Source organism: Xenopus tropicalis, chromosome 7, assembly GCF_000004195.4.
Source record: "Xenopus tropicalis strain Nigerian chromosome 7, UCB_Xtro_10.0, whole genome shotgun sequence".
NCBI classification, from domain to species: Eukaryota; Metazoa; Chordata; class Amphibia; order Anura; family Pipidae; genus Xenopus; species Xenopus tropicalis.
The window spans coordinates 24,211,295-24,239,119 of record NC_030683.2 but is presented as its reverse complement, the minus strand read 5'-3'; the positions used below and the strand labels follow the sequence as shown (position 1 = coordinate 24,239,119).

The 27,825-nt window shown below is 37.9% G+C and overlaps 2 protein-coding genes across 3 annotated transcripts in view; one reads left to right on the top strand and one right to left on the bottom strand.

Moving 5' to 3' along the window:
* Positions 1–27,825, top strand: part of dock1 (dedicator of cytokinesis 1) — a 215,706-nt gene that overhangs the window by 88,430 nt on the left and 99,451 nt on the right. The window lies entirely within an intron of this gene.
* Positions 103–27,825, bottom strand: insyn2 (inhibitory synaptic factor 2A). Its single transcript, XM_004912719.4, has 4 exons — positions 27,435–27,825; positions 17,301–18,486; positions 6,285–6,356; positions 103–2,895 (listed from the first exon to the last, which is right to left on the bottom strand). The coding sequence occupies exons 2-4, from the start codon at positions 18,479–18,481 to the stop codon at positions 2,712–2,714; spliced, it is 1,437 nt and encodes a 478-aa protein (XP_004912776.1). The 5' UTR covers positions 18,482–18,486; positions 27,435–27,825; the 3' UTR covers positions 103–2,711.

The window sequence follows — 27,825 nt, the reverse complement described above, 5'->3', positions numbered from 1 at the left end:
TAAATGGCTGCCACCATGGCTACACAGCAGCTTATTTATATAGTAGCTTTTCTGTAGCAAAAACACCAGTTTTTTGCAGAGCAACAGCACATTATATTTTAATTACTTTAAAACACTTTAATTTTTTGATGTTACTGTTCCTTTAATACCACACACAGCCCAGTATGCAAGTTAGCCTCATTTTGGGATGGGCAGATTGCCGTTTTCAAACAGAAATGCCTGAGAGCAAGAAACATAATGAAAAAATAGCTCACATTAAATAAACACCTTTTAAATAGTGAACAGTTGTAATTTCATTCAAAAGTCACATTATAAAGTTGTATACATATTTGTGAATGTTACAAGTCCTCTCACATATAAAATAAATATTTTGATGTTTCCATTTAAATATTTAGGAATAATGTCATTTTTCTTTTTAGAAGTACATATTTTTGGTGGGGCTGGCTTGTGGGATATAGTATGTACCTTCAATATTCTTTAATTCAAGACAATTACAAGCCACAGATCTATCAATGCAAATGTTGTGGCTCGTTAATTCTAATAGATTGGTATATATATGCTCTTGTTATTTACTTGCGCTATTCTAAGAAATAAAATTTACTGTTTACTAGAGATGCAACAAATCCAAACACCAAAAAAAAAAAAAAAAATCTGTAAAAAAAGATACTGAGCTGCATTAGAATTTTACAGATGAAAAGCTTCAGTGTATTTTTGCACCATTATCTAAATTAAGGGGCAAATGTATTAAAGTTTGGGCCACTACTTCCAAAAATCACAGCAAAAACCATGAATCATAATTCATAAAAATTTTAAATCTTGCCACCTAAAACCTGCCTGGATAAATAAGTAAATAAGGGAGTGTATCTTCAGCATTCTAATAATCACTGTAATAATCTTTTCTTTTTTCCCCCGTCCATCATGGTGTTAATCCAATTTAGAATTTCCTTAATATGAAAATTTGCTGGGAACAAAACCTGGAAACATTTAAGAATTTTTTTCCCCCCAGTTGTACAAAAATAAGTAAATCTGCCCCTTAATTGCGATCTCCAGTATTTCAGATAGGGGAGGCTTATTTACCTTAGAATTTGTGATTTTTTTTTTTTTCGATTCCCAAAAAAATTGAAATCTTACCGAACTCACATTTATTAAAAAATTTGAAAACGACAAAAAAACTTGATCGAATTAAACCTTAAAAGAAAAAAAAAAAAAAAGAAAAACTCTGATGCATTCAGTTCATATTCCAACCATCATTTTCAAGGGTCTACAAACTCTCAAAGAAAATCTGAAAAATTTCAAATTTGGGCGGTTTTGTGCAGAAAAAAAATTTGGAATTTGAACATTGATCAATCACCCCCTTAGTTTTTTTTGGAACCACCTAGATATCTAAAGTCATATGATAACAAGAATATGGAAATGGCAGAAGGAACCATGTATATATATATAATGCAAAATCTGACTTTGTTCCACTTTTCTGCATTTTTGTACTGATTTGTGAATTTGTTGCATCCCGTCTCTATATTCTCTACAAATTGGTTAACAGTTACAATCATCTTTGTATAAAGCATTAAATAATTTAACAATTTCTTCCTTAACAATATAATTAGTATCCTTAATTAATATTTTGTACGTAACTAGAAAATATCAATGTACATTTTTTTTTATTTATCTTAAATAATTTATTTATCTTAAATAATAAATTTAGATTACACTTTTTCTAAATTAAATAGTATTGAAAAAAAATGTTGTTCTCTATGAACTCTTGTAATAAAGCAAACTGCCAAATTAAGAAAAAAAAAACTCTTGGCTTTTCTCAACGATATGGCATTTGAGTCTCCAGATTACAAAAAAACGCACGCGGTGACCACAATTTTCCAACGCAGGCTGGCTAAAGTCAGAACATTGTTTTTTTTTTGTTTTTTTTTTGGGTGGTAAAGCATTTTTTTTTTCCTAAGAAAACAGTGTCCTGTAGCCTTGACCCTGTCAACGAACCATAAGATTAAAGGCATGTTCTGACTTTGGGATATGTCATACCACTCACAGCTAATAAATAAGCAAATCAAAGGCAAGCTAAATGTAATAATGCTATCGATCTAGAGATGCAAGCGACCAAATTAAACAGGACTTAACAGAAAATATGCATTTTAGTCACATCTATGAGGTTTCCAGCTGTCTCTGACCATTTGTAAATTTTGTGCTTTCTTCAGATTTCCAGTGTGCTGAAAATTGCACTTATCCCCAGCTTTAAGAGGAAAAAAAAATTGCAAAAAAAATAAACATTTGATGTATTTTTAAGATTAGCATCTTAAATATAAAGTTTTTAAGTGTGAAACAAAAGTGGCTCATTTTATGATCAACTAAAAATAAATATAAACCCTTTGGATTGTGGAGAAAAAAAAAAGAGCAAAGTTTTGTTCATTTTCCCCTCATCCTTACCGCATAAAACCAGTTTCCCAGTTTCTATTCAGCGTTTACATCCCGCATAATGATCTACTTAGAAGAAGTTGGCATGTTGTGATTTTTACATCTTGCTCCTACAAATATGTGGCAAGTATAAAGGCCTTTTTGGTACACACAGTGGGATCTGCATACTGCCCCAGGGCAGCGTCTTCCCGATAACATAAGCTTGTTACCAAGATCTCTTTGTAAATTAATTGTTGGATTTTGGGTATGTGCCTAAGAAAGGACTGAGGCTCTATTTCCAGCAGGTTCGGCTAAAGAAACCAGAGTTTCCATCTTCCATGTTTTTTTGATTCTGTTTTGGATTTTTGCTTGGGAGTCGATGTGTAACTCTCTGCAGGATAAGGCAAAGGTGCAACCTGAGATTCCTCAACAGGGTTTAGTTTTTTCAAGACTGGTTGTAGTTTGTCTTCTTGCTGTTTGAAATCCAGTTCAACACTGAAATATTAAAATAATTTGAAACAAATGTGTGAAAGCTTTGTAATTAGAAAGAACTGGTTAAAAGAACGGATAACATTTAGCATCAAAAAATACTAGTATATAAATGTGCTTGCTTTTTTTTATACATTGTTAGTTGATCACATGGGCTGACTTTTTCTTTCGACATAGGCAAGAGTCTGCCTATAGCAGCGGTTCTCAAAGCGGTTCTTAGGAACTGAAACACCACTCCTCTGGTTGGGGGTCACCACAACATGAGTAACTTTATTAAAGGGTCGCGGCATTAGGAAGGTTGAGATCCACTGGTCTATAGGATACTGACCTATATGTGAGCTGGACTACATACAGGGTTGAAATTCTGCTTTGGTCTGTCGGATAAATGACTGTAATTCATGGGAAGCTGTCATCCTCCCGCTAATCCTTCCCAAACTATGGAGCCGACAGGAAAACATGGAGCAGTGCCTTGGCAACCAAGCCTTATAGCCATTTAGGGTAAGATAGGGGGGTAAATAGTTGTTTGCTCTCCTAGATACATGCAGAAGCTTAACGTAAGGAATGTTTAGGGTAAGATTTATGGTGAAAACGTATTTGCTACATATTCTTGGGATAATTGCTCAATGACTGATAGATCATAACATGGCTAGAGATATAACAGAACACTGCGCTATCAGTCATTGAGCAATTATCCCAAGAATATGTAGCAAATACGTTTTCACCATAAATCTTACCCTAAACATTCCTTACGTTAAGCTTCTGCATGTATCTAGGAGAGCAAACAACTATTTACCCCCCTATCTTACCCCTATCTGGAACCCTGACCAAATGTTGGATCTTAAAGGAAGGGGGCTTGAACCTATAAGTAATCACTCTATTTAACTTAAAGGACTACGAAAACACACAACCCCTTTATAAAATGCTATACAAAAGTGGTTGTCTGTGTTTTTTCTTTTTATTTTTTTTTCTTGTCTGTGATCTTTTTGACATATTTCATATGTTTATGGGTTATGGGAGTTAATTTTGCCATGCTATACATATTAAACAAATTAGTTGTTTCTGTTTACCTAGAAAATGTTATTTCTTTGTGTTAAAATTTAGGAGAACCGGTCTAAAGATGAGTATAGATGCAGGAATTAAGATTCTCCAGGTTATATCCACATTATATATAAGGCCTGTCTTTTGTTGCCAACTATGAGGGTGTGGGGCCTTTTTGGGGGGGGGGGTGTGGGTGGTATGGTTTCTTCCCCCTACAAAGTATTTAAGTATAAAATGAATCCCACGACCCAAATAATAATTACTCAAGGTGGGGTAGTCCCTACATGGAGGACATCATTGGTCAGTGGATGTGCTTTTCCGATGGGTCTAAATGTGGCTTAAGTATGGTTTGACTGTCCAGGTAAAAATTCTGTTGGAGAGGACAAATTATTCTGTGGATATGGTCTTCTCCCAATGGGTCTACATGAAACCATTATGATTAAATTGTTGGCCCAGGGCAACATGTTTGATGAGATTTCTAAATGAGCGGATCTTCCTTCATATGGGCAACTTTACCGTCATACGATTTAATTCTTCAGTGCTATGAATGGAAATATAGCTATAATGAGGTTGATATAAAAAGAAACCCAGCAGCCCTTCCCTGAAATATGGAAGAAAGTAGAGCAAGTCACGCAACTACAATATGGAAATAGGTAAAGACTGCATATGTTGCAACTATGGATTATTTATAGGGGCAGAAGGTGAAGAAATGTTCCCACAAATAGGGGGATGCACAGTGCACTCCTAATAGTAACATTCATTTTGTTATCTAGTAGAATTAAGTCTAAAACAACTGGACTTTTCTGAGTTTTTCTTGAAAACGTTTTACCACTCATCCGAGTGGCTTCTTCAGTTGGAAGAAGAAGCCACTCGGATGAGTGGTGAAACGTTTTCAAGAAAAACTCAGAAAAGTCCAGTTGTTTTAGACTTAATTCTACTAGATACTGTATATCATGACCTGGATGAATGAGAATCTTCATAGACATTCATTTTGTTGGAAAATGCACTTGTAGAAGCTTGCAGCTTGAAAAACATTGCTTAATTTATTGTGTAATTGCCCATAAGCTCGGTTATATTGCCAAGTTAGTCGGTCTTTGTGCAATTTGCCCACCTCAGTGGCATGCCAAATTGGGTTCAATTGTTCTGCTTTTGGGCTATGATTAGAATTGTGAGGTATTCATACAGATCCAGTGGCGGGGGACTCTGTCCATTGGGAAAAAAAGCACCATTTTGGGCAAAGTCAGTATATGACTGAGCCCCAAACACTGAGTTTGGCACCATTCTAGGCCAATAGGCTGTGTATACCAATTGAGGAAAGTACTGACCATTAGACTGCAATCTCAGTCAGGAGTGGCCATACCAGTACCCAGCATCTACCCATGTATGCAAGCTGGTGTCCATTATTAATGTTTTTCTTTAATCCCTGTTAATTCTCTCAGCATTAAACCGAATAATAATAATTTATAATAATAATAACTTTTATTTAGCAGAATTGCTGTAGTATCCTTGCTATATTCAAATAATGCGGCTATGTAAAATCTTTGTTAAGCTCCCTTTCCCCCCAAGGTTACATGCACAGCCTTGCTTTCAATTGGTTAACTACATTGTTTGCAATAAAAGCTACTCTTCATGCAAAACAGTTTTCCAAGGCAACAGAAGAAAATAAGAAACAAAACCAAAAACATTTGACTGGCAAAATATTCAGAGCTTAACAGAAGGAAATATTCAGCATTAATTCAGTTGTAAATGGCAACTTGTGATACCATTCGTTGCATGGGGCATATTTAAGTGTAAATGCCAAGTTTCTACAAAAGTAAATTTGGAAGTGGAAACATGTTTCACATATGGGAAAATAAAATATACTTTATAAAGAAAGAATATAATGTCCCTCATAGTATCATAAGGCCATTTGCCATTGTTGCTACCAGCACATTAGTCCTAATACTGCATTGACTTGAATGCCATTGTCTCACAGTTGGGCAGCAAGAGGTTGCAATGAGCAAGTAAAGTAAGAAATATATTAAATATTTATGTATAAGTCCCTCTGGTTGTTGCATTATACAACCTATGTGCCCCCAAATAGCTAAACTAGTACTGCCTGTAGCTGCTGGAATTAGCTCATATAGTAAGGAGATGCAGCTTTAGCCTTGGCTTAGCCTGGAGCATTGCTATAACCCATGCACATCCATGATCAATGTAACACAACACCCCCTCCCACGACTGGAATCCACTCTATTATTATTATTATTATTATTAACATTTATTTATATAATCCATGTATAAATTAAAATGAATGTATATAGAAACTGCCTCCAAACATAAAGACAGAGAATGCTAAGGCATTATGGTGGACATACCTATATATAATGCACGCGCTATTCCTGCATGTGTCGCAGTTTGCTGTATCTTGGCCAGTCCGATATGAAAGCCTATAGGGAAGAAAATATGCTTTTACTTATGTGAATTACATAATATTTTCTCTTTCTACTAGACAAAGTAAATGTTGGGGAAAATGTTTGACAAATAAATACTTTTGTTATATTTGGAATTGTACATGCACCATGTATATTATTTACATTAAAAACATTTTCCTTAGTTGGATTATACGTCACCTTGACAAGGGGCAATATACACTAGTCTCAGTGGCTCAATGTATGTAACCAATTCTGATAACTGTCCAAAAATATCTATCATCTATCTATCTATCATCTATCTATCTATCTATCTATCTATCATCGTATGCAGTTATAAAAGTAATTGTATTGGGCTGTAGTAGGCTTTCCAAGAATAAATTGAAGGCACCTTTGAAGCTCAAAAGGGAACCTGTACCATCCTAACAAATAACTTTCATTGTGCCCATAAACATCAGAGCAAGATTTATGTGTGTGCTGAAACCTCTTTCTCCCGGGTCCCCAGATTTAATAGTCCCTTTTTACTAACAACAAATCTTTTTGGAGCAATGTTTAAAAGCTATTGCTATAATCTTTATATTGTGGGGTTTTTCGTTCACCTCAGCTTGTTATGCATGCCTTGACGTAGCCTTAAATCAACTCATAAGAGTTGGGCAGGGAAGCCACATGCTATTCTATCTAGGAATTTAAATTACTTTCTTTTATATCTTATGTAATACAGAGAACAGCCTAAACATCCTGTAAATGATACATTAATTATATTTGTAATGTGTGTGCGGAGTTTCCTGACCTAAGTTGCTATAGAGCAGTGATCCCCAACCAATGGCTCAGGGGCAACATGTTGCTCCCCATCCCCTTGGATGTTGCTCCCCAACCCCTTGGATGTTGCTCTCAGTGCCCCCAACCCAGGAAGTTATTTTTGAATTCCTGACTTGGGGGCAAGTTTTGGTTGAATAAAAACAAGATTTCCTACCAAATAAAGCCCCTGTAAGCTGATAGTGTGCATAGAGGCTGCCTAATAGCCAATCACAGCCCTTATTTGGCACCTCCATGAACTTTTATGGTGCTTGTGTTGCTCTCCAAGTCTTTTTACATTTGATTGTGGCTCTTGAGTAAAAAAGGTCAGGGATCCCTGTTATAGAAGGTACAGTATTCACTATGTATAATTTCTTATGTGATAACCATACAAAACTAAATAAAACAGTATTTTTTTTTTTTTTTTTTTAATTTTCATTTCTTCTCTGTGATTGGGACAGGGACTTCTATCACTAGTCTGGTCACCCATACTGCTCTATTCTTGGAATGCCACCATTATGCTGAATAAGTCATCTGCCATGAATGCATGGCAGTTGTGAAAAGGTAGCTATACATTGGTCGACATTCCACAGTCTAGTGGAACAGATCGATACCCCACAGCTGGCAACACACAGATGGACACATTGTATAGTTCCTTTCATTTGGGCCAACAGTCCAACTAGAAGAAGATCAGGAGAAGATGTGCCATGGCAGAGAACACTGTCAGACAGATCAGCTGCTTTTCACTGAATGTTAGCTCAGGGGACAGTTCTAATCCTATATAATAGTTGATCTGCCTAGTGTTCATGCCCAGGGGGTCCGGGTTAAACTGCCTGACTAAATTTGAGCATGTTTAGCCAGTTTAAGGGGGCATGAACACTTTATTTAATTTAAATCAGACTGCAAAAGATTAATCAAAATAGAACCTTGTAACTAACCGCAATCAAACCATAAGCAGGTTTTCAGTATTGTGTAATCTCCACACATAGAAACCAAGGAGGAATCATCTGGGCACATTAGTAAACAATAGAATGACATATAGGTGCAAATTAGTGCCCATAAAACTGCCATACAAAAAGTGTAAGCCCCTCGTGTTTATCTCAATTATTGCTGTCCATTAATTATCCAGTTGTGGTTGTTTTAGTGCAGGAGTTACCCAACACCTGCTGTAACCAGCCATTAAGTACAGGGCTCCATCTGCATGTTGTACAATCACACATCATTGCTCTTGTCCTGCCTGCCATCCCTTACTTTTCAGGCACCCCATTGTGCACTATATACTGACTGGCTCAGCCCCTGCTGTGGGCACAGTTATGCTAGGAAAAATGTTACATCGTGCCTTTTTACTACTTCTATAGTAACTCAGCCGTATTATGTTTCATCTGCTCTTGATTATTATGAAATATATTAAAACTCTACCTTTTCTCATTTCTTCATTTTTAAAAATTCACGTAAACTAATTTCCACGAATGTGTGACATTTATCAAAAATTCAGAAATGAAAAAGCGTGTGTGGGAAAATTCACAGAAAAGTTTTGAATTTTTCAGCCTATTGTATTAAAACAAATTTCAAAAAAGTTCTGAATTGGGAAATTGTTCATTAGTAAATGACTCCCTAATTGGCAGATTTATTAAAATGTTAGTTTAGAGCAGCGATCCCCAACCTTTTTTTTACCAGTGAGCCACACTCAAATGTAAAAAGTGTTGGGGAGCCACACAAGCATGAAATAAGTTCTTTGGGGATGCCAAATACAGACTGCGATTGGTTATTTGGTAGCCCCATGTGGACTGCTGGCCTGCAGGAGGCTCTGCTTGGAGTAAAACTGTGTCTCTGTGCTTCCAATACTTGCCTCCAAGTCAGAAATGGAAAAATGGGCAACTACTTTGAGACCACTGGGAGCAACGTCAGAGGGGTGGTAACATGTTGCTCACGAGCCACTGGTTGGGGGATCACTGGTTTAGAGCTTAATATATTAAAAACTCAAGCATGTTCTATTCACCTACAAGTATAAAAGTTATAGTTCAACAATTGATAATTATGCTTCTTAAAATTCCACAGGAATGCATAGAACGTGGGTAAGTTATTTTATGTATTAAGATTTAAACTCCCAGTTTGGTAAATCTGGCCCTTAGAATAAGCAAGTTGAAATTTAAAGCAGTGCTTTGATTGTACTTCTGGGCCCCATGCTGAAAGCCAGGTTGCTGCTCGCTGACCTCTATACAAGCATGTTTCTGATATTTGGGTGACAGTAACACAGAAGATTGGGTGCATTGAAAAGCTGTCATCCCCAGGAAATTGCCTCCTGCAGGTGACTGATCCACGGTTTTTAAATAACTGTCAGTTTTCCTTAATATCTCTGCAATAATGAAAGGCATTGGAGTAGGTCTTTTTGACCATTACCTGACCTCCTTGTATTGACAGTCAACTAATTACACGGATAGGGAAGATTAATGTGTGTATTAGAGCATACATTAACCCTAAATTGTGAGTGCTTGCAGAATACAGTGCTGGTAGTTTATTATTATCTGGAATCCTGTTATCCTGATAATAACCATGTACATTTCCAGTAGTGTCCTGATTAAAGAAATCTTTATTTCTAACTGATTTGCTTTTTGTCTCTAGTAATTAGACAGCATACAGTGTTTTCTATTTGATGTTAAATATGCTAGTACAGGTATTGTACCCCTTATCCAGAAACCCGTTATCCAGAATTATCCGAATTACGGAAAGGCCATGTCCCATAGACTCCTTTATAAGCAAATAATTCTAATTTTTAAAACTGATTTCCTTTTTCTCTATAATAATAAAACAGTACCTGTACTTGATCCCAACTAAGATATAATTACCCCTTATTGGGGGCAGAACAGCCCTATTGGGTTTATTTAATGGTTAAATGATTCCCTTTTCTCTGTAATAATAAAACAGTACCTGTACTTGATCCCAACTAAGATAAAATTACCCCTTATTGGGGGCAGAACAGCCCTATTGGGTTTATTTAATGGTTAAATGATTCCCTTTTCTCTGTAATAATAAAACAGTACCTGTACTTGATCCCAACTAAGATATAATTACCCCTTATTGGGGGCAGAACAGCCCTATTGGGTTTATTTCATGGTTAAATGATTCCCTTTTCTCTGTAATAATAAAACAGTACCTGTACTTGATCCCAACTAAGATATAATTACCCCTTATTGGGGGCAGAACAGCCCTATTGGGTTTATTTAATGGATAAATGATTCCCTTTTCTCTGTAATAATAAAACAGTACCTTGTTCTGGATTCCAACTAAGATATAATTATTCCTTGTTGGCAGCCAAACAAGCCTATTGGGTTTATTCAATATTTAAATGATTTTTAGCAGACTTAAGGTATGGCGATCCAAATTACGGAAAGATCCCTTATCCGGAAAACCCCAGGTCCCGAGCATTTTGGGTAATAGGTCCCATACCTGTATCCTCATCAAAAGGGATAGGAGGCCCCTTCCCTATCATGAGTCCTAAACCCAGTGAACACTTTGCCATTGAGGAGTCAGCATTTCCACCCCAACAAAATATAAGCTGAGAGAGTCACTTTTTTTAGTTTTATATCTAATTTGTAAAGAATGGTAAACAATAATTTCTCCAAGTGTATAGGTGTAGGAAGCATAATGTGTTCATTTTCTCAGCATGGCTCTAAAATGCCCTAATGAATATAATCTAATTTTTTTCCTGTATAATGGGGATATGGACTTTCATCCACAACACATCAAATAAGAAAGGTAGAGGGCCCTGCTGGCATAGAGGATTATCTTTTAATAGGTATCTTCCACCTTATTCCACGTGGGCAACGTTTCAGCTGTGGATACATTCCAAGGGATTATTGGCCCAAAAATAGCATTGTACATAAACAATTGTCAGCAACACATGAATGCTCCTTGAACAGTCTTGTTTGTAATACAAGCATGTCACTTTAAAGATTCCAATTAGTACCATGGGGGTGGAGGAGAAACCATGGACTGTCTAGCAGATGTTTCCCATTGAATAATTAGCTGCTCAGAAATCAAGCCATCATGTGGAGCCTTCCTAGACACCAGCAGGTACCCAAGCTTCGTGACCATTGTCACGCTTTCTGAAGTGAGACATGAATACAAATCTTAAGAAATTTTGTTATATTGACAAATTAATGGTTAAGGTTTAATTGAATCTTAAATAATTGTAGAAATGTCAGAAATATAAATATCACCCACCCTTAGGCTGAATAGTCTTATTATATGCTCAACTGAGGTCTTTAGCTCTAGTTTAGCTACATGTAAGGCAGGTCCCCATTCCTTTATATGTCCAATGGGATATACCAGTACTAGTCATTTTGGTTTGTCATTGGCCGTGTATCCATAGCTGTGTGTGTGTAGGTTTCCCTGGCCTTGCTACTGCACTGTGCAATACAAAAACTAACCAGTCTGAGTTCCTACTAATCTTACTAATAGGAGAGGCTGCACTGTATTTTCCAGCAGGTGTCAGACCTTGTTGCCAAGTGAGTGGATTTTCTCCCGAAAACCCTTACTTACTGGTGGGTGATATCTGGCTAACGATCAAATTAAAATGACTGTATAGGCGCTATCGCTTCAGGGACTGCATCAATGAGTCGATGTGGTCCCTGATCCGACAGAAAAATCAAACCTGCCCAATCGAGATCTGGCCGATTTCAGGCCAGATGTCGATAGCGGAGGCCCCTCGTCCGCACCCATACACGGGCAGATAAGCTGCTGAATTGGTCTAAAGGACTGATATCGGCAGCTAGAATCAGTCAGTATATGGCCACCTTAAGTCCTCACTGTACCTATCATATGGGCCAAGGGCCCTGGCATTCCAGTCAAGCCCTCCTGAAGTCAATCAGCCCTTACAGTACAATCAGGCATTTCACCTATCAGCCAAATAAAGGAGAAAAAATTCCAAAGACGAATCCTGAACTCATTAAGTGTGCAACACCTACTGGGAATGAGATTTTCGAGGATTTTTTTTGCTTTTAGTTCAATAAACTGAGCTGAACATTTGACATAGTATCATCGTCATGTGAAAAACACTTGAAAGCTACAGGCATAGGCCTTAACTCTATGTATTCTAGAGTAAATTTTGCATTAACAATTATATATACTCTTATCTCTTGTATATCCAGTAATTCCCAGCATGAGCTAATGAGCTATAATGGAAAATGATTTGAACACTGTTGCTATTATCCAGAGAAGTATGCAATATCCCTTTCTCCATTTGTTTTGCTAACCTCATATTGCGTTTTCAACTTTTGTTGTAAGCATCTCTGTCTTTGATCCATAATCATTATCCCATTCATTTGCAATTCCGCTCAAGTCTGTGAGTAGATATTCAGGTAAAAGCGTGAAAAGCTAAACTATACATTTTTTATAGGATCCCAAAAAATGTTTGTCAGTGTGCTTTACTATAAATTGTATTTACATTACTCCATAATCACTGCAGTGCTAATAATGTAACCATCTGATACAGCACACTGCAAACTATAAGCTGGATGGGTTATGGGTTTCCATAGGTGCATTTGGTACATTTCCACTAATTGGTAACTACTTGCCTTCACTGGATCTAGCAAGGCTTCTTGTGATAGGCTGTTGCTTTGAGTACATGTTGCAGTGTTTGTGCAACCGACGTTGATAGGCTGTTGCTTTGAGTACATGTTGCAGTTTTTTTTTACAACCAACGTTTCCGGTCCCTTTTGAAAAAGGTCCCAAAAGGGACCGAAACGTCGGTTGTACATGCAATTATAATACACTAATATTTGTTTGAACCACAAGACCCTTGGTGCTGGTTGTGTTTGATTTGGTGTGTATATATATATATATATATATATATATATATATATATATATATATATATATATATATATACAGCTAATAAGAAATGATAATCGGCTCTTTAGTTTTTCAGTGCCTCTTTGGTGCTGCTAATTAGGTGACCTGCCTTGGTGTGCACTGATGTTTGTCAATGTTTGTTATATATTTATATGTAAACGTATATGTTATATATGTTATATATTTATGTTATATATTTATATATTTACATATGTCCCTGAAGAAAGTTCCAGTGGGAACTGAAACGTCGGACCAATAAATCTTCACTTTATTTCTCTCAAAAATTTTGACTCCTGCGTAAAATTCCTGTGAGTGCCGTCACCCTATGTGTCTTTATGTCTAATTTACTGCACTGGCACCCAGGTAGTATCCGAGTTTTGTGGTGTGCAGCTTCCTGGCTATCTACATTTATATATTAAGGTATATGTTGTATATTTACTATATGTAACATTTTTTAGACACTTAAGCATTTTTTTGGGAGGGACCCAAATTACGTTGGATAATTATCTTTGTGACCCAAAACTCAGGGATTAAAGGTGGCCACACCAACGTATGGGGCCCTAGATGGGCCTACCCGAAATATCAGCGAAACATTGAGTTAATTGGGTGGATTTAAAATTCCATTGGGACAAGGAGCACATTGGCGCATTGATGCGGACCTCGTTCCCAACGGCCTGTATCCCATCTCACCTTAAGGAAGGCATTTCAGGGAAACATTTATTCGTTTGGTGACCAGGGAAAGATTCACTCGTTTGGCTGACTCACCAAATGGCAATGTATGGCCACTATAACTATATAAATAAGAATATGGCTTAAAGGGGTCATCAATAAAATAAAATTAAAGGAATACTGACATGGGAAAACATGTGTTTTTCAAAATGCATCAGTTAATAGAGCTTCTCCAGCAGAATCCTGCATTGAAATCCATTTTTCATATTTAATTTTGAAATTTCACATGGGGCTAGCCATATTATTAATTTCCCAGGGTGCCACAGCCATGTGACCTGTCACTTCAGTCACACTTTACTGCTGGGCTGCAAGTTGGAGTAATAACCCCTTCCTCCCCTCCCAGCAGCCGATCAGCAGAACAATGGGAAGGGAGCAAGATAGCAACCCCCAGTATCCCTGACAGTACTAACATAAAATGTTAATTTGGTTTGCATTTTTTGAAAGTTCTACAAAATCCCTAGAGAGCATGATATCCTTTATTTGCAGGTTCCCTGGCACACAAAGCACCCAAACCTGGTCATTCATTTTAATGAAAACTGCCTTAACAAATCGTGCACCCCTTAATAGTGATGCAAAGCCATATTTATAAGGCATGAAGAAAGAGTGTATACTTCAAACATACACATTACATACAAACACTAATTGGTACAGGAGGCCAAGAGGGCTCTCAATAAAGCTTCCCATCTTACAAAAAAAACTGCAAAACAAAATATTTACATCTACAGGATAAAAAGTAAGTGCTATCAAATGAATAATTAGCATTTCAATCTCAGTCTGTGTTACTGGCCCCTAATGTTGTTGTTGCCACTGTGTGGGCTCGGCTGTTCAGTCTCAATCTGGCTCCCAATTCAAATCTTAAAGTTTGGATTATAGAATAGAAAAAGAATGGAATTCATTTACTCATGGCAACCAGTCAGCAATTAGACTTTTCTGTCTACTTAAGGCAATCTCTGATTTGTCCCTATAGATTACTGCACTGAAGCAGATTTGCCCAGTGTTTGTAAATTAGCACCACAGTGTGATTTTTTTTATTTTTTTTTTATTTTATTTTTAATTATTACTCCTGCCGAGGCCACATTATCACTGCACAGGGTTTTGCTTGTTACTTTTAATGGCATTTATAATTGTGCAGAGAACTAAATATTATACATTATGTTTTAGACTTCTGTACCAGCCCAAGGCAACCACAGCCCTTTAGCAGGGAAGATCTGTGCCCCCAAAGATGCCCTAGTAGCCCCCCATCTTCTTTTCTGCTGATTCACTGCACGTTCTCTCTGTGCTGTAGTTACTGTGTAGGTACTGCAGTTACTGTACTTAGGGACTGCTGCACAATATAAAATATATTTTGAATATAAATGTCACAATATGAGGCTGATTAGTAATTAATACAGATAATTACTACATAACCGATTAAAAACCAATGCAATTAGCATCAGAATTTCATTATCAGCCCTGTAGCATCAACTTCTATGACAAACAAACCTAATTTTCTTCTTGATAATTTACAACGACCCCTAAGCTCAGCTTCTCAGCAGCTGCCCTGAGCCCACTGTACATGTGAGTGTTGCATACACTTTCCAAGATGGTGACACCCTATGACAAGTTTGAAGTCCTGGATCACTGCTGCTATTGAGATGCTGAAACTTTAGACTGGCGCAGTAAGTTCAGTATATAAAATATGGAATTTTAAGCTATATTAATTTTTAGGGTTTAGTTCTCCTTTAAGTTATTTGTAAAATGTAATTGAAATTGTTAGTAGCAATTGTATATCCCTGTTCTAGTCAATGATCCTGACTGTTAGAAGTTTTAGGAGTCTGTTTTCTTCCCGTTAAAAAGGAAAAATACCTCTGTTTTGGCACAAGTCTGTTCAATTGGGTTTATATTTAAAGGAGAAGGAAAGTCATTTTGGCATTCTACTGCCAATAGATTTGCCACATTAGTGCCACCTAGAACACTATATTTATTCTGCAGAAAGCTTTACCTTACCTGAGTAAACAGTTTTAGAAGCTTTCTCTGTTTGCTTAAGACAGCAGCTGCCATTTTAAGTAGCTTCCTGCCTGCAGCTCTAGCTGTCATTGCTCAGATCATACATTCCTAAGGTAGGGGTAGGGAGTTCTTAGCATTCTGATGGAAGGGCGAGCAGGAGAGGTGAGAGAATTGTGCAGACTCTGGCCACTGGAATCAAGTATGTTTCTGAGAGAGGAAGTCAGACACTTGAACATCAGGTTTACAAAAAAAGAGACAAGAAATCCTGTGTTTCTTTTGATAGAGGACTTACTTTAGGGCTCATGGCTGTATTTACATAGACCTTTAGTTTTTGCCTTCAAAAAGGTGAACAAGCACTATATATTTTATTTGTTTCGCAGACCTACATTACTGAAAAGACTGAAAGGAAACCCTGCCAGTCTCTGTCTGACTTGTAAGAAACATTTACCCTGCCACCCTCTTAGGCTCAACTCCTCCATCACCTTGTTTCATTTTTAAAGCGGATTGAAGGATTGTGGGACTTGAAGTCCCTCTCCTTCCCAGTGAGTCTGTGCATCAGCCACTATAAATGGCAGAGGGATTCTAAGCCCCACAATTCATCACTTCACGAAGGAGCAGGAAGGAAAAAAAATTGTATATATTTTTTCATTATTTATTTGTAACTTTAAAATTCAAGCTGTTCATGCACTTTTTTACATATCTGGCAGTTTACATCATTTCAGTGCTCACATAAATAGCTAAAAATGATGAGTGATGAGGTTGGGACACCAACAAGCCTGTACCAAGGGCATTTAAGAAGCCTTAAATGGGTTGTTCACCTTTACATTAACTTTTAGTATGATGTAGAGCAGTGATCCCCAACCAGTGGCTCAGGGGCAACATGTTGCTCCCCAACCTTTTGGATGTTGCTCTCAGTGCCCCCAAACCAGGTAGTTAGTTTTTAATTCCTGAATTGGGGGTAAGTTTTGGTTGAATAAAAACAAGATTTCCTACCAAATAAAGCCCCCTGTAAGCTGATAGTGTGCATAGAGGCTGCCTAATAGCAAATCTTAGCCCTTATTTGGCTCCTCCATGAACTTTTATGGTGCTTGTGTTGCTCCCCAAGTCTTTTTACATTTGACTGTGGCTCGCGAGTAAGAAAGGTTGGGGATCCCTGAAGTAGAGAGTGCTGTTCTGAGACAATTTTCAATTGGTCTCCGTTTTTTATTTTTTGCAGTTGTTCAATTATTTAGCTTTTTGTGCAGCTGCTATTTAGTTTGGAATTTTCCAGCTATCTGGAATATGAATAAAAGAGGACTTAAATAGAAAGAAAAGTAATTTAAAAAGTAATAATAAAATGTTAGCCTCACGGCTGCTGGGGTTAATTACAGGAAAGACTCAGAAGAAGGCAAATAATTCAAAGACTGTAAAAAAAAAAAATGAAGACTAATTGAAACGTTGCTTAGTTTAGGTAATTCCATAACTAAACTTTAACCTGAAGGACCAGCACTTCAAGAGAAACAAGATCTTTCCAGTGACTGGTTTTAACCTCATTGAAGGGGGGATGCAGTTAGGAACCCCAATATTAGGTTTACGAATCGATGGCCGGTATTTACTTACCCCTCTCTGTGCGCTTCTCCTTTCTCCAACTCCTGAATAACACCCAAAAGCACTTTTATGGTTTCCTGGCTTGAACTTATCAGATTCTCCATGGTGTGGAGCTGTGCTTTTAAGTCTACTACTTCAGTGTGAGGCACAATTTGTTGGCATTCACCACTCAAAGCAACTGCTATCTGACAAGGTGCGTTTTTTCCCGCAGGTAAAACATTGATCTGAAGGGTCTGTTCGTTATTACATTCCGTCGCTTGGCACTGCGCCTGGGCGGTACAGGCTTTCGCATGTACGTCTTGCGTTTGCAAGCCGTTAAGATGGGCAGTTCTTTTAGTTTCTTCCTCCGCTGATGTACTTGTCTGTTCAGAATCATTTCCGGGATTGGATTCCTCGGGATCGGTCAAGTTTGGGTTTAGTGTAGGCGAATGAATCGTGGCTTCCTCTTTCAAAAGCACTTTGATGTGTCCGGATTGGTTAGAATGTATGTTCCCCAGCGGCCCTCTATCATATTTGGATGCGTCATGCACGTGGCAGATGACCTGTTCCAAAGAAACGTTGGCTGGATTTTGGCGAGTGGGGGACTCATTGATACAGCTGTGCGAATCGGTGCTTTTACATGCATCTGAACAGTTACTAGTAGAAAGCGGATGAATGGCATCCATGTCTTCACTCGAGTGTATCATTAAGTCTGCCACCACTTGTTCGTTGACCCTGCTGCACTGAATGGTGTCCCCTGAGTTTTTATCCTTAGCGTCAATTATAAATCCATTGTTCTGGTTTTTTAACGGATCCACTCCAGTAGCATTTTTTAAAATATTTCCTTTTTTCCGATCCAGAGGAAACGTCTGGTAGCGTTTTTTTAGATCCGGCGAGGTTTGGACCCCTGTGCTCTTGGTTACATTGGGTATGGACCTCCGAGCGGGCACGGTCATGTACTTACGATAAGCTTTGTACGAAAGAGATTTGCTGTCTTTCTTGTCGGTTTGCGGCACCGTAGAAAGCTGTTTATCCCTCTGTTCATTCTGAGCTTCACAAATATCTTTAAACCTCACTTGGAGGGCTTTATTCCTTTTTTTAATCTGCCTGTTGGGGTCCAGTGCATATTTCATCTCTAAGGCAAGTGAAACCGCTTGTTCAACTTCGCTTTCCGAGGATGTCAGCACACATTTGTCCCCTTCTTTGCTCACCATGTTTCCTGCAGACAGAAACGGTGTCATTGATTAAACCTCCTGTGTCAATGCATTATGTTTTAGAGCTTCCTCCTCCTCCAGCCCCCCCCCCCCCAGGCAGGCCTAATCATTCAGTACTTCTACAATTATCCACTTGATAGCCCTTCCTCTTTAAAAGGATAGTTCACATTTAAATTAACTTTTAATATGATGTAGACATTGATATTCTGAGACAATATTTTTTATGGTTTTTCGGTTATTTAGCATTTTGTTCAGCAGCTCTCCATTTGGTGTTTTTGCAGCTATCTGGTTGCTACTGTCTAATTTACCCTAGCAACCAGGCAGTGGTATAAACAAGAGATGGGGGATATAAATAGTAAAAGGCCTGCAGAGAAAGATAAGTAATTAAAAAGTAACAATAATAATAAAGTTGTAGTGTTGCAGAGCAATAGTTTTTGGCTGCTGGGGTCAGTGACCCCCATTTGAAAACTGGAAAGAGGCAGAAGAGAAAGGCAAATAATTCAAAAACGATAAAAAAATTAATAAATAATGAATTAACAATTGCAAAGTTGGTAGAAATAGGGCATTCTATAACATACTAAAAGGGAACTACACCTTTAAGGATAGTGGCAAGTTTTGAGGTTCCACAGAGGAACCCTTTGATTAAGGGAAGCATACATTAGAAAATCACAGTGGACGGAAATAGATTGCAAGCTCCACAGGGCAGGCACTGACTGGTCTTTCCTGGGCCCCATTGAACAGCACAATAGATAAAGAGGTCCAGTTGAATTATCATTAAACAGAAACTGAACATTTACCCCCTTTTCTTATATACAGGTATAGGATCCATTATCCAGAATGCTCGGGACCAAGGGTATTCCGGATAAGGGGTCTTTCCGTAATTTGGATCTCCATACCTTAAGTCTATTAAAAAATCAATAAAACTATATTTAAACCCAATAGGATTATTTTGCATCCAGTGAGGATTATTTATATCTTAGTTGGGATTAATTACAAGGTACTGTTTTATTATTACAGAGAAAAAGGAAATCAGTTTTAAAATTCTCAATTATTTGATTATAATGGAGTCTATGGGAGACGGGCTTTCTGTAATTTGGAGCTTTCTGGATAATGGGTTTCCGGATAAGGGATCCTATACCTGTATTTATTATTTCCTACTGGATCTTGTTACATGTCTCTGAAAAATATAGCCCTTCATGTGAAAGTGGCAGTGGACTGATCTCTGTTCTTTATGTTTATTTCTTTCTGTGCATTAAAAATCAGTGTTTTGTGGCTTTAGTTGGTGAAAATGTACTTTGCATTGTAATTTAATAACCCCCACTGGGATTATACAGTTCTAACCTTTATTTCTGTGGGAATAGCACTTACGCTTGCATCCAAAGGCTTTCTGATTTATGGCTGTTACTACTTGGAATGTTTTGCATGTTGTAAATTGTAAGCAGGGCTACAGTACAGACAGAAAGCCTCCTATAGGATAGAGCATTTGTTGCAAGAAAATAGTGTATTTCTGGGTGCTGGATAATCACATACAGGTATAGGATCTGTTTTCTGGGACCCAGAAGTAAATAATTCCAAGTTTCAAAAGTGATTTGCTTTTTCTCTGTAAAAATAAAAGATTGTGCTTGATAGTAACTAAGCTGCATGAATCCATATAGGTGGCAAAACAATCCTATCGGGTTTATTTCCTGTTTAATTTTCTTTAATAGGCTTAAAGGGGAACGCGGGCTTCCAAACCTAAATTTGCTAAAGAGCCCCACAAAACACAGAAACCCCTAACATACCTATCACTGTAATTTGTTCCTTCAAAAAGTAGGAATAAATATTTTATATATGGGAATCCAGCAGCAAAACAGTTCTCTTTCTGAATCATTTGAAATCCTGGCAGGGGAGGAGGGACTTAAGCATTGATGTTACAGACTGTAACAACTTCTCCACAGCTTACAGACAGCATGCAGGAACTACATAACCCACAAATGCATTGCACATTTTATTTGAGTCTCAAAGTAGCCAGCCAGATCAGCAGGGGAACAGGGGGCGGGGCTTAGGGAACTGTCCCAAATCATATTATTACATTAAAAATAATGAAAAGGCTGCATATTTTTAACTTGTATTTGGGTGGAGTTCCCCTTTACAGATGCAGATCCAAATTATGGAAATATCCCTTATACAGAAAACCCCAGCTCTTAAGCATTCTTGATATGTAAATAAAATATAAAACTTTTTAACAATCCTGGTCCTTTAAAGGTATTTGCAAATGTGATTGCTATTAAAATAGCCTTTGCTAATCCCCAAATCCTATTCTCCCCAAGGTGTTTTTGTTTGTTTTTTTGTATCTTACAATTGTAATTGTTTTTAGAAAAGAACAAGGCATATTAAGGTATTTTGTACAGTTTGTGATACATGTATCATTAGACGCTGTAGGGGCTTAAATACAGCTCACCATAAACATACACAAATAGGGAGGCAATGGTCTAAATCAGCATTAATCTGTTAATCTGCTAGTGTCTACTACATTGTTTCAGAAGTCAGAACCAGAGGTGCAGCATATAGAAGCTGCCAGAGTGATACTGCTTTCAATAGCCGATACCTTTACAGATATCTTTAACACCATTGGAAATGTTTATTTAATGTATATGGGAAAGTTGCTAAGAAGTGCTTTCTCTTTTTCATTCCTTGTTAGATTTCCGCTTTTTGGTTTATAGAGTCAGAAGCAAATTAGTTGTTTCCGTATCTAACATTTGTGCACATTTTAACTTTATATACACTGGCCCCTTTTCATCGGTGTCTTTCAAGTCCCAGATCTAACAGTAGCACCACAATAATGGGCCGGCGAATTGTGAGCTGAAAGGAAGTCTCATTTTGCCTGGTATATCTTTTATCAGCTGTAAATCTGTTTGGATTGGTATTTTGAGGGATTTTAGAGAAGTAAGCTGTGTTGAATGACAGTACAGAGGAAAAGCTCTTATCAAGCAGCCAGATTAATGGAAGGCTGTGCGCTGTTTACAGGTGACATTAAAAAGCATGACAGTCGGTAAATCAATCATGTTAAAAGGTTCCTGATAAGGCGGGAGGCCTTTAAAGCCTTTATAAAAAGGCTCATCGCCTTATCATTTAAAAAAAAAAGAGGACATAAATATATTTTTGCAATTGTTCAGTAATGGTAAAGCACTAATTTTTTTCTTTTGACACATCAAATGGTTGTATTTTTTTTTTTAAACCACCTTTTCTGCCTTTTATTCATTATTTCACACTGTCAGTCTAATCCAGGAGCCCCCAAATGTTCAGGCATGGGACCTGTTATCCAGAATGCTCGGGACCTGGGGTTTTCCGGATAAGGGATCTTTCCATAATTCATATCTCCTACCTTAAGTCTGCTAAAAGAATGATTTCAACAGTAATTAAACCCAATAGGGCTGTTCTGCTCCCAATAAGGGGTAATTATATCTTAGTTGGGATCAAGTACAGGTACTGTTTTATTATTACAGAGTAAAGGGGATCATTTAACCAATAAATAAACCCAATAGGACGGTTCTGCCCCCAATAAGGGGTAATTATATCTTAGTTGGGATCAAGTACAGGTACTGTTTTATTATTACAGAGAAAAGGGAATCATTTAACCATTAAATAAACCCAATAGGACTGTTCTGCCCCCAATAAGGGGTAATTATATCTTAGTTGGGATCAAGTACAGGTACTGTTTTATCATTACAGAGAAAAAGGAAACCATTTTTAAAAATGTGAATTATTTGATTAAAATGGAGTCTGTGGGAGATGGCTCTTCTGTAATTCAGAACTTTCTGGATAATGGGTTTCCGGATAAGGGGTCTGATACCTGTACTACAACTTTTGCCATTTAAAAACAAAACAAAACTGAAGGCAAAAGGTTTCCCTAATTTATATAGTGTTGTCATGTTGCAAAATTAAAATACTCCCTGCTGAGTAAGCAAGCTGGGCAAATATAAGCCTTTGTTGATTTAATTTTTTCCTACAAATTTGGAACTTCGTAGGAATATATTATGTATCAGTAATGCTAAGCACACACAGCCAGATAATCCATTTGGACCGAGCTCTTCAGCAAATGGATCTTTGGCCAGTTGGACAAGAAATACACAGGAGCCTAAATAACCTATGTCCTCACTGTAGGGCGATTGGAGACCTACAAAGGGCACAGTACATTTACTAGCTCTGTTCAGTTACCTACATACATAATCCCTTCTACCCTGAGCAGATTACATTTAGAATGTTGGACTTTTGTGGTCCAAGCACAGGCCAATATTGGGCAAGTTTGGTAAAGAATCAGTTGGCCATATAGGCCATGTGTAGCCTACATTACCCTAGCATAAACTTATCGTAGTTCTGTTTTTTGAAGAAAGTGGGCTTTATGTGTGTGTAAATTACTGTATTTTTTAAGACTTTACACACCTATCCAGGGCTCACTCTGGATAGGCACCATTGATACACAGGTATCATAACCCACCACAATTGCTGGGACCTGGGATTTTTCTAAATAAGGCATACTTCCATTAAGGTTACTAAAATCTTTTAAATATTAAAAACCCCAACAGGATTATATTGTTTTCTGTTGGTTAAGTTACCATTAAGTATTTGGGTACTGCTTTAGTATTTTATACAGAAAGGGCAAATCAGTCCAAAACTGAAAAGTGTTTGGTTTAATAAGTATTTTTAATCTTTCTGGATATTGGATCCCATGCCTGTACTCACTTTGGTTAATTGTTCATTAACTTGGTTACTTGCTGAATTCTCTAAAGCCTTGCTTTGCAAATAGATTAGTAGCTGCCATTTACATTTGTATTACTATATTACTATACAGGTATAGGACCTGTTATCCAGAATGCTCGGGACCTGGAGCTTTCTGGATAAGGGATCTTTCCATAATTTGGCTCTCCATACCTCAAGTTTACTAAAAAATAATTTAAACATCATTTAAACCCAATAGGATTGTTTTGCCTCCAATAAGGATTAATTATATCTTAGTTGGGATCAAGTACAGGTACTGTTTTATTATTACAGAGAAAAGGGAATCATTTAACCATTAAATAAACCCAATAGGGCTGTTCTGCCCCCAATAAGGGGTAATTATATCTTAGTTGGGATCAAGTACAGGTACTGTTTTATTATTACAGAGAAAATGGAATCATTTAACCATTAAATAAACCCAATAGGGCTGTTCTGCCCCCAATTAGGGGTAATTATATCTTAGTTGGAATCAAGTACAGGTACTGTTTTATTATTACAGAGAAAAGGGAATCATTTAACCATGAAATAAACCCAATAGGGCTGTTCTGCCCCCAATAAGGGGTAATTATATCTTAGTTGGGATCAAGTACAAGGTACTGTTTTATTATTACAGAGAAAAGGGAATCATTTAACCTTTAAATAAACCCAATAGGACTGTTCTGCCCCCAATAAGGGGTAATTATATCTTAGTTGGGATCAAGTACAATGTACTGTTTTATTATTACAGAGGAAAAGGAAATCATTTTTAAAAATTAGAATTATTTGCTTATAACGTGGTCTATGGGAGATGGCCTTTCTGTAATCCTATACCCTTATCTGGAAATGCCGTGTATTGATGTTAACTTTGTAAACTTGATTTAGCTATAGGATCTTTTATTCCATTATCCAGAAAGCTCCAGGATTCAGTACAAGTATGGGATCTGTTATCCAGGATGCTCGGGACCTGAGGTTTTCCAGATAAAGCGTCTTTCCGTATTTTGGATCTCCATACCTTAAGTCTATTAAAAAATTATTTAAACATTAAATAAGGATGTTACTAAACTAGCATAAGTCCATGTTGATGGCAAAAGTCCCATTGTCTTTTCTAATAATTCAAATATTAAAGAGGGGCACGGGGGCCCAACCTAAGTAGCCTGCGTGGGTCCTGACCCATAAGTTATGAATCCCTGCCCTAGCAAGAACAAACTCAACACTTTTATTAAATTCCTTCTTATTTTCCAGGAAAATATATATATATAGGAATCTTTTAGTGTTCATCTTTGCCATCTGAGAGTTTTACATTCACCGGCAGCTTCTCCTTTGAATTTTTTTTTATTAATCTTTTATTGCAGGGCCAGTACATTGATATATCTGGAATGCTTGGATCCTGTGCTTTTCCATATAAGGGATCTTTCCATTATTTGGATCACTATACCATAAGTCTGCCAAAATTAATTTAAACATGAAATAAACCCAATAGGATTGCTTTGCCATATCGATTCATGCAGTTTAGGTGCCATCTAGTACAAACTACTGTTTTATTATTGCAGAGAAAAAGGAAATCTTTTCTTTGTTTTTAAAATTGGAATTATTTGCTGAAAATTGGCTTTGTGGTTGAAGGGTTAGCTCTTTGGATAATGGGTTTCCGAGTAAGAGAGCCCACAGCTGTATGTGATGGATTCTAGTATGCTTGTTGTTTGTCCATACTATATATGATATACCCAGTGATAGTTGGTTTTATATAATCAGTGCATTAGTGACCCTATTCCCTGTGTCATTTAAACTGAAGCATTACTGCAGTATCTGTTAGTCTGTATATTGCTTTTTACAAGAGGTATACTGTCTACATATGGCCCTTCTGCTGCTTTTGCATTACCTCTGCATGGCTTTCCGGGGTACAAGGTTATATAGGGCCACTGATAGAGATATATAGAGAATGGGCAGCCTTATACAGAGAATTATATTTTATGGCTATAAATTATTAGAGATATTGGCAGGACATGTACTTTCCAAGAATTTTTTCTGGTTTCTCCCGAGGAGCTACCATTCAGACTCAGTAGTTCCCATCAGGCGACTGCAGTTTATGCCATGACTCCCTGTCCCAGAACCATTCTATCTGCAGTGGTGATCCAGGCGCTGGGAATAATCATCTCTCCGGTTTTGGGGGGCAATTCTGTACTATAGCCCTTGCTGACATTCCTAAGCACAGTGACCTTGCTGCAGTACATCTAGGGATGGGACTTTCCCTCTAAGTTTAGGGAGGCAGTCATTATCCTAGATCTCCTTCAGCCCAATGACCTGTCACAATGCAAATGGCAGCGTAAGTTATGCTTGCCCATAAACCGGATACGCCGCACACATCCCCAGCTCCAGGTGCTGCTTGTTTGTACCACTGCCAAGTGCTCTGCCTTCCCAAACACATTTAATCCATGCTGCTCAATAAGGTTTCATTATTATAGGCATCACATACAATGAATAACATATTAGAGAAGTCCCCTTGTATGGCTATGTACTCTTGTACCATCTATTAACTCCAAATGTGCATATTGCTATGTACCCTTGTACCATCTATTAACTCCAAATGTGCATATTGCTATGTACCCTTGTACCATCTATTAACTCCAAATGTGCGTATGGCTATGTACCCTTGTACCATCTATTAACTCCAAATGTGCATATGGCTATGTACCCTTGTACCATCTATTAACTCCAAATGTGCAAATGGCTATGTACCCTTGTACCATCTATTAACTCCAAATGTGCAAATGGCTATGTACCCTTGTACCATCTATTAACTCCAAATGTGCATATAGCTATGTACCCTTGTACCATGTATTAACTCCAAATGTGCGTATGGCTATAGCTCCCAGGGGCATTCCCCTGCATCTCCTTATAGTTTCACTAGCAACTCAGATCAATGCAGATTTATAGAGATTATTTAAAATAACAATGCATGCAGGTTCCTATCCATCCAGGTATCTTGTAATACATTAATTCAGCTTTCAGCAATTCGGCACATCCACTGAAGATGAATATTTCAATGAGGAAAGAGCCTCTTAATGCGGATACAAGTGTAGTGAAACCTCAGTGGGTTTAGATGGAAATCTTAGGCAGGACAGTCTATGCCTGTGTGACTGGAAAAGGGGGGTGCTATAAGACTGGGCTATAGGCAAAATGGTTCAGAACCCTGTTTAAGATGCCTGGTCATGTGCTGAATGTCAGGTGTTTGCCCCCCCCCCCCCTCCTCATCCAGTGGCCACAATCTGACCTGACACACATGCGTGTGTGTAATATAAATATATATACTCGACTATCTATGCTTGGTTTTACTTGACACACATAAATTTACATTCTATAACCATTTTACACACATATATATGTATATATACACGCAGAAGGGTCATTTGCAATTCTGGTGATATTGATGGAACAACCCCCCCCCGTTCCTGTGGGATTTGCTCTCTGATAAAGCACTTGCTTTGAGCCACTAATTTGCTTCTAAATATTTTATTTGAGCTGCTAAATGCATTGTTCTAGCCAGTAGCAGCCCCTATAAGTTCATTTCATACTGACGGGAATAGGTTAGCCGGACAGCATTAATGACCAGACAGGTATAGAGAGAGGCATTGCCTCCTGCATGAATAAGTAGGTTTGTTTAAATGGTCACAGGGGTCCCACGGGATAGAGCAGCCTGTTATTATCTGTTCCTCCAGTCCAGCACGGATAGAACTGGAAATATTTATCATGACGTTTCTAGGTGGATTTACAGAGATCAAAGCAATTTTGTTCTTATTAGATTCAGCATAGTCATTCGTGTAAATTGCCATTGAATGCCATGTAAAAGTTATGATAATGAGACAGATATACCTTAAGAGCTGAAATCCCCATGCAGCATGAAGTGCTGTCCAGTAGCAGCTTAATGGATTAAGGTAGCCACCGTGCAGTATCTTAAATGCAGAATCTTATATGCAGATCATATTAATTCCAAGAAGTGGAGCAAATGATTGTATGAGAGATGTGCAAAGCCCCCTGCCTGTTATTAGCATGCTGGCCCCCCTCTCTTATCGCCTGCTCGGCACGCTATCAATAAACATCTTGCTGCCCGGGAATAGAAATGTCAGCCCGTGTAAGATGCTCCCATGGCTGATGAAGACATTCCCTGCTCCGAGCACTGAGGCTGAACGTCGGCAAGCAAGCCTGCACCCTCGCCACTTACCTTACGGATCCTCAGAAATAAGTCAGCGACTGCAAAGTTCCTTTGCGCTGCATGTCTGTGTGTGAGCAGTCCTGCAAGCCTAGTGCTGTGCGATTCGCTGTGGTCCAGCATCTGCTGCAGGATATTGCCAGCAATCCCCTTGCCTTCCTCAGCACTTCACTGCTCGCACCACAAAGCAGTTGTCTTGGCTTATTAAAACTTGTTGGTTTTAGATTTTTTTTCTTTTTCTTTTTTTCTTCTTCTTCTGAAAAAGGGAAAAAAAAAAAAAACTGGAGGTCTGGGTAGAGCACAAACACAAAAGCTGCTCCTTCCACGAAGCCAGCGCTCAAACTGCATGAAACCATAGAGATTTCACAAGAGCCATTCCAAGGGAAGGAGCGCCACCTTGTGT

Bases quoted from the DNA above. Each gene is read 5' to 3' on its own strand.
- insyn2 (XM_004912719.4), bottom strand. From the start codon at position 18,481: ATGGTGAGCAAAGAAGGGGACAAATGTGTGCTGACATCCTCGGAAAGC. The intron at 6,357-17,300 runs GTAAGTAAATAC...TCTTCCCTATAG, and splicing joins GGAGAAGCGCACAGAGAGGG to GCTTTCATATCGGACTGGCC. The intron at 2,896-6,284 runs GTATGTCCACCA...TTAATATTTCAG, and splicing joins AGCGCGTGCATTATATATAG to TGTTGAACTGGATTTCAAAC.